Source organism: Sparus aurata, chromosome 21 (assembly GCF_900880675.1).
Source record: "Sparus aurata chromosome 21, fSpaAur1.1, whole genome shotgun sequence".
In the NCBI taxonomy this organism is placed as follows: Eukaryota; Metazoa; Chordata; class Actinopteri; order Spariformes; family Sparidae; genus Sparus; species Sparus aurata.
The window spans coordinates 21,755,299-21,762,939 of NC_044207.1; the positions used below are offsets into that span (position 1 = coordinate 21,755,299).

General features: G+C 49.4%; 1 protein-coding gene across 1 annotated transcript in view; it reads right to left on the minus strand.

Annotated features, from left to right (window-relative positions):
* phlpp1 (PH domain and leucine rich repeat protein phosphatase 1) overlaps positions 1-7,038 on the minus strand; it is a 50,260-nt gene extending 43,222 nt beyond the window's left edge. The window contains exon 1 of the mRNA XM_030402930.1: positions 5,055-7,038. Coding sequence (XP_030258790.1) covers positions 5,055-6,687 — 1,633 coding nt within the window. The 5' untranslated portion in view covers positions 6,688-7,038. The remainder of the gene's footprint in view (positions 1-5,054) is intronic.
* Positions 7,039-7,641: the final 603 nt, after the last annotated feature.

The window sequence follows — 7,641 nt, forward strand, 5'->3', positions numbered from 1 at the left end:
AAATCAGCTCCGTGCCGAGGTTGTGCGGCCAACGTTGCATTTGAGACCCCTTCTACACGTGTGGCTCGCACGTGAATAGACATTTAATACATGAATCTATACTTTGATTACTTTTTTTGAAATCCCGGGGGCAGGCATATACTGGTGAACGCAAAGAATCTCAGCGAACACCGACACATGCGTATTAGATTTGAGCTCTGGAACGTGTGAAATCTGATTACACAATTACATAATGACTCAGCAACAGGCCATTTAGAAAGACCATTAGCTGTCAAGCCCAGAACATGGATGTGAGAAAGGATGAGGCAGCCTCCCCGCAGTGTTTGCATACATGGAGACGCTGTAGCTCTGGAAACCAGAGCTGGGTTTTAGTGAGGCCGATGCGCGAATTGTGCGATTCACAAATGTCTCCTGACCACTGAGGCATCATTTGAATGGCAAAATTCATTCAAGCTTAAACCTCTACGAGGGATCTCTCATATTGTTCTCAGGATAACCGGTGGACAATCATAAAAACAAAACAATGACAAAAATCTGCGCAGACTGTTCTCCTTCTGCCTTTGAAAAAAATTTTGCAAGTGTGAGTGTGGGCGCAATCTGGCGCGCTGACTGTACGGAGAGAGGGACGTGGCGGCGCAGACAAGACGAGAGTGAGCAGTTCTCTGCTTAATAGCTGCCACAGCCTGCTGGAGAAAGCTGGGAGCTTCATTAAGCCTTTAAACCCTGCAGAGTCCTTTAAGTCATCACGTCAGCAGCCGCTGCCTCCTCAGAGAGGGCCTGAGGTTAAAGTGGAGAGACACAGTTGTGAATTGAGATTCCTCTAAGCTTTTAGAGTAATTGAACTATCACTGTCTTCTTAAAATGTTAACATCTTGCGTCTATGGACATCATATCACTCGGAGGAGGCAGCTTCCATTACTCATGTGTCTGTTGAGAGCTGAGTGGTTTTAGTTTATTGCATCTGATATTGATTTAAACTTTATTCGAGCAGGACAATAACAATTTGAAGCCAGAGAGACGTAAGGATATTGAAGTTTTATGTTTCTGTGAGGCCATTTAACAATACTGGTATTGTGTTTATTTTGTTTTTAATTCCACTGATGGACCTGGGGTCATCTACTTTGCAAGTCTGATGACTATGACCAAAAATGAAGTTGGGAAAGAGCGATAACGTATAGAAAAACAAGAGAAAAGTCTGCAGGTAGTGGAAGAAGTAAGAATACATTTACTAAGCACACATTTAAAAAGGATGTATTTCTTCCAGGTCTTACATTATCACGCTGTTTTGCTTCCTAAAAAAAGATGCTATTCGGTCAGCTGAACACGCTGTAAGGTCAAACCAGGTGATGACAAAGACGCACATCTTTGCAATAACGGCCTTAGAGTTGTAGCTCGGCCCCAAAGCAATAAAATAGTATGTTATTATTTGAATTTTGTAAATAAGCACCTCAATAACGGCGAGGCAATGGGCATGAAATCCAAATTTGCTTTGTGAATCATTGCAGAGAAAGCTTTATATTAAAAACACGCAATAAAGGAGTGCGCTAAGCAATGTTATTTTGAGTAACAGAGAAATAAAAAATGCCATTAGCAGTCGCGATCACAACTTCAAATTATAACCTTTACCTTTTTCTGTCAGCTATAAAAAGGAAGGAAGGAAGGAAAGGAAGAAAGGAACCTTGTAAGCAGGTGCATTTTGTTTTGTCAAAGCAGAGCCATTATCCGCAACACTCAATTAGATATCTCCGCTTTTATTATTTCTGCATGAACAATTCCTCCTGCCAAGTTCACCTTGCTGGCAGACACTCAAGACAACACGGGATTATTACCTGAAAATTGGGTGCAGCGCTATTGAAACTGTTATCGAGCCTGACTGTGTTCCACAGGAGCCTGAGCTATAAACCTGGAGGTATTAATACCTTGATAGTTTCTAGGCCAGTATATGCCAGCGCTCATTAATCTCGCTCATAAAGCAGGCCAAATCTTAAAACCCCTCTACGTTTACAAGAAACTGCTTTTAAAAAAGGCAAACATCTCAGCTTTAATAGGGTGAAGCAGAAAGCTCACTAAAACACGGTGGGGATATGCTTGAAGTGCATGGAAGAGAGTGTTTGCAAAGCTGAGTAGCCTAATGAATCTAAATTATTTAGTGTGCTGCTTTGGTTTGGTTAAGAACTCCAAAGTCCTCCGCCTCTAGGAAACCCCTGTGCCAATGTGTGTTAGGGTTCAGTATGCCACTTCCTTTTTCCTTTTTCTTGCTAGTCCACACAGACACAGACACACGGCTACCTCTGGGTAAAAGGGACCAGACCCATCCAAGCAGGGGGCAGCTTCATTACTGGCCGGGCCGAGGATCTACTGTCCTAGGAGCAGAAGCCCTATTGACTGAGCAGCGCTGACCTGAACCCAATACTTCTACCTGAATGGGCAATTAAATCATGGCTCTGCTCGGGAGTACATCTAGAAAAACCCTGTTAAAGCCTCTTGAGGAAGAGGAGTTTTGTTTTTTTTATTTAGTGCTGTGGCATGTTGGGCCTCACAGCAACTGAAAGCGCATGTATTGATTATATGAGTCCGAGTATGTTTTTTTAAAAGAAAAAAAAAAAACTGTTTTCCCTTGTACTCAAAACTCTAATAAAGCTGGCTCGGCATTACAAGAGGCTCCTGTGTGGGCAGCTCTGAAAGGATCACTCGTCAGGCTGCCAAAGAGGACAGCGGCCCTTTGATCTAGGCAGCCTTCTGTACATGTGCGTGCGTGCGTGCGTGCGTGTGCGTGCGTGCGTGCGTGCGTGTGCGAGTCTAGCAGGGCAAAGTGAGTTCTCTCAATCTGACCACTGCGGAGTCTGTGCACTCAGAGCACGACCTGAACCCTTCAAAGTCAGACTGGCCTCTGCGTTGTCCGAAAAGGATGTGGCAAGATGCGCCGTGGCAACCCCCTCGAGTTCACAGCCTCTTCCCATCATCTTGCGCCGGGTGCTGACTACCTCATCTGTCACTCTTATTAAAAGATGCAGCGCCAGTTTACCGGCTGCCTGTATGCTCAATATCTATGTCATGTCTAGGATCAAAGATGCACAGTGTTCTTATTGAGCGACTGAATAATAAAAGAGAGTTTAGATACTGGACTTCCTGTATCAAAGGCCACTCTGCTTGCAAAGGCATGCGGACAGAAAGGCCCTCATTGTGACTGAGCTCTACAGTTGTGGCAGCTGCGCCTGAGAGTCCGCCAGCAAGTCAGCTGAGACTGGGTCCTATCTCCACTATCTGGGCAGGACAACCATTCAAAGTCAGCTCAACATGTGTCAGCACAGCGTCCCCCCCTCCCTCCCTCGCCCCAACTTCCTCCTCAGCAGACGTGCCTGACATTCTAGACGAGCCAGCGTGCATTCCTCACATGCCTCCATCGCGTAAGGAGACGACAGAGGAGCGGGCCAGACATGTCACAGGAGCATCAGTGCTGCTTTCTCTTTAGAGTGAATGTATCTGTGTGTGTGTCTCCACTGAATGAGAATTAGGCCTTTTGTGCAGCGAGCAGCCTGGGTGTTGAGTGGTGCTATTGGCTGTGGGGGGGGGGGGGGGTGGCTGTGGCGAGAGCTCAGGTGACCACAGTTAAGCTGTCTCACATGGGATGTGGAGGCGTCGCCCTCGGAGGACTAGTCTAGCCCGCCTGTAGCGGCTGCCGCTACTGCTGGTTGAGCTCAGCTGACTGCACAAGCTCGTGTAGGACTCTTTTTCTTTTTTTTTTCCCAAAATGCACATCCGTCCACATGAGCCCCAGCGAGCATGCTCATGCAGCATGCCGTATGATGCTATCTAAATGAAATCATTCTACCTCAAGCGAGCCGGGATTCAAGAGCACGCTAGGTCATCATAAGGGCGCATGTGACCGTGAACGGGAGTGCATGTCATTTTAAGCTTCATATTGAGTGACCTCTAGATCAACAGCCTCTCGAGACAGGAAGCTAGAGACTGTTAGTGCCTCTGCCTCAGACCAAGCAGTTTATCCTCAACTGTCCTTACCAGACACTCAGTTTCACTGCCCCCCCTCTCCCATTTTCACTCTCCTCAGCGGCAGTGGTGGAGGCAGTGGCGTGTTAAAGAAAAGGGCTTCCTGGGCTTTGGAGGAGCACGTTAACCCAGCTTGGCAGGCAGTTAGTTAGTGTGACAGCAGCCGCACTGGATGCCAATAGGACAGGCACTGTGCAGCATCTCAATGACCAGAATTCACTGGGTCCACAGAGAGGGTTTATGGTCCTCCCAGCCATACCGCTCCCACCCCTACTCTCCATCCAACCACAAAGGCATTCAGGCTTTTCATTAGGATGATAATGGGGCAAAAGCCGGAAAGGGCCTCATGTCTGAGCACCGTAAGTTGTGGGGATGGCTTTGTGGCGATGTCATGCGTGTCCATGGGAGCACAGTGTGCTGCTACGGTCCAAAAAAGACAGTCCAGGACGGAAAGAGACAGAAAAAGACCTGAAACTTTAAAGAAAGTCACGCAGTCAAAGGTAGCTTTCACAGACCATGACCTCACTGTGGCCCATTTAAGCCACCACACAGTTAAAGTCGAACCTGTTAACCATCACTGGGAAGAACACTAAAGCTAGACTTTTAAAAATAGCCCTCTGCAATGCTTCTGCGGTTAGCAGAGGTCTTGTGCTGCATTCACCTTGCCTGACAGCATTTACAATGTGTGACAGCAATATCAGCAACATGTGGGCCTGTTCTTATCAGCGCTGCAAGGATTTAAAACATTAGACTCTCGGGCTTATGCCACTATCCATCTTCATCCAGAGTTTGGTCAGTAATCAAATTGAGAAACGTGCAAGGTGGAAATAAACTGTTGCTTTGCTTGATTCATATGATGTAATGATGGACACCTGCAGTAATGCACCGGTCTCATTTGGGGATACAGGTTGACAACCTGTTACACACACCACGACACTCAGGATCTGCAGTCCAAGTGTGTAGTGTGCCACAGGGCAAGGCCTCAGCAAGTCCTAGAATGAGCAGAGACCCGATCAGAGGCAGTGACATCACATCATTGAACTTACCGGCATAGAAACGTAACAAGGAGCCGATTTCTGTGTTAAGGCCTTCCTCTTGAACTCTCCATGGATCCTTAAATCCAAGCTTAAAGAGAAAGTCGTTCTGGATCTGCAGAGGGCTCTCATCTGGACTAAGTCTCCTGACAGCCTCACCATGCAGCTGAACATACAGCGTGGGGCTGGAATCACAGGAATCTCCATTGTGATCTGCTGTCAGCCCTGGTTTTAGAGCACTTCGGCCACAGTCCGGATCTTGGATGTCAGGTGTATTACCTGTAGAACAGGCTCTTGACAATGAGCCTCCACTACTGCTGGGTGGCAGGCTGCCCAGACTGTGTTGGTTGAGTCTGCTCTCTGCTCCCATATTGTTTGCCATGTTGTTTAAATGTTCCATGTTGCACTGCTGGTAGTTGGCAGTGACAGCAGCGATCCCATTGGTGTGATGCTGGGAGATGGGGTCCATACTCGAGCTCGACGCAGGACAGTCGAGCTCCAGCTCGTCAGAGGAGCTGCCGTACATGTCGTGGCCCTCTGTGGCGCTATCGAACGAGGGGCTGAGGATGGACGCCTCCGTGCCCAGGACCATGTCATCGCTGAGGGAGTCCCTGTGCTCGCTGAGCCGGGCCCCGGAGCTCAGGTCATCAAAAGCACTGCTCTCCACGTCCGAGCCAGAATTTAATCCATAGCTGTCCACACCGTTCCTGTGCTCAGAGTCGTCATCGTTGGGGGTGTCTATGTTAGAGTTAGAATTTAAGTCGGACAGAGAACAGGTTATGTTGTCCTGAGACTCTGATTCTGGGGTGAAAAGTTTTCCATCAACGTCCTGTTGCTTTTGCCTCTCATCTGCATTCTCCATGAGCAGCAGTCTCAGCCTGTCACTGGGATGGCCCCTCAGCTCAGAGGATTCCAGGCCAGTCAGGTGGCTGCATTTTATACTCGAGTCGTCATTCACCTTGCACGGGTTGTCATTATATTCATACTTCACATTGCAGTTGCCATTTTGGTCAGTCTTGGGGTTATCTTTACAAAAAATGCGCATAACGGAGCTCGACTTACTGCAGAGTTTGCTCAGACGGAGCGCCACCTCGCCGGCCGTGGTGTCCATAGTGCAAAGGACCGGTCTGGGATATGAGGGCGTCAGTCTGTCGTGGACATGTATGGAGCCCCGGTGGAGATCCGCTCTCACCCACTCGCGATCGGCGGGCTGCAGCTGCATGTTCTGTCGGTGCTTCAGAAGAGTCTTCCTGTCCAGACTCCGGGTGTGTAGAGACGCAGAGGACAGGGCCGAGTTCATCTTGGCGCCGCAGGCGGCGGTGACAGCTGGGGTGGCGGTGGCTGCAGCTGCGGCGGAGAGGTTCCTCTTCAAGCGCCTCCGTCTCAACAGGAGAGAGCTGGAGTTGCTGGATGAGCTCCGGCCATTAGACGCCACGGCTCGGTTTGACGCACTAGATCCCACGGTGGAGGCGGAATGAGCGTGGCTCGTCCCGTTCTTTGCCTCTACGCGGGAGGGTGCCGAATGTCCACCGCCATCATCCGCCGGAGTCCCCCGGGCGACAGACAGTCCGCTGGGCTTCTTCATTAACTTGGTCGCGCCTCCATCCGACGCGCCATCCTCAGCGACAGCCTGCACACTTTCCATCTCTGCCAATGAAAAGTCCCCCGCTCTAAATAAATAACGGTGCGCACTTGGTTACACCTACAACCTCTACATTTAAAAGCCTGAATACGTGCCCGCCGTGGTAAATGTCCGCCGACTGGGCGGTGTTGCCGACTTATTCCACTGGTAGTCATTCACTTCTCGCCGTCCTCTCCCCGTCGGAGTCTCCTCCGCTGCTCCAGAAAAAAACATTTTAGCGATTCAGTCCGCTGTGAAGAGGCAGGGCGCGGGGACAGATCAGGGCGGAGACGTGACTGTGCGTCCCATTTAGACCGAAATACAGCGCCGGAATATGAAATGAACGTCGGCCGACCTCCTACGCAAATGCTGCCTGATATATATTCATGAGGAGGACACAAGATGGGGGTCGCTAACAACAACGCGGTGGCTTGTGGGAAGTGTATTTCTCCGGCGACCGTCCAAACTCTGTCGCCGTTGACGTCGCGAAATACACTTCCCATGAGGCCTTGCGTCAGTTTCGGTCAAGCGAGGCGGCGAACAGATGAGAGGCGTAAACATAGCTCGTATAAAATGTTCGGAGTGTGCGGCTGCCGGAGTACGTCCTCTTATCTGGCGAGGTGTTATCTCTACGGAGGCCCACGAGGAAAACACATAGCGCTCAGTGTGGTCAACTTAGGCCGAACTTATCGGCTGTCAACTGTTGAATAAGGGAGAAAACTGTCATTTACAAGCACCTGAACGCAGCGTATTCACTTCTACTCCAGTAAAGTGTAAATTCCAGCTTCGCTGCGGGTCTATTTATGTCAGACTAGTGGTGACTAGGCAAATAACTTGGAGCACCATCTCGTCAGGACGCCATTTCACAAGGCCACACAGCCCGGCTCTTTCTACAGCCTCGGATTCTGTTGTGTTTCCCGCCATCTAGTGGAGAAAACAGCAAAGCTTTGACCTGGAGCTTTTCTCCTGTCGAGGACA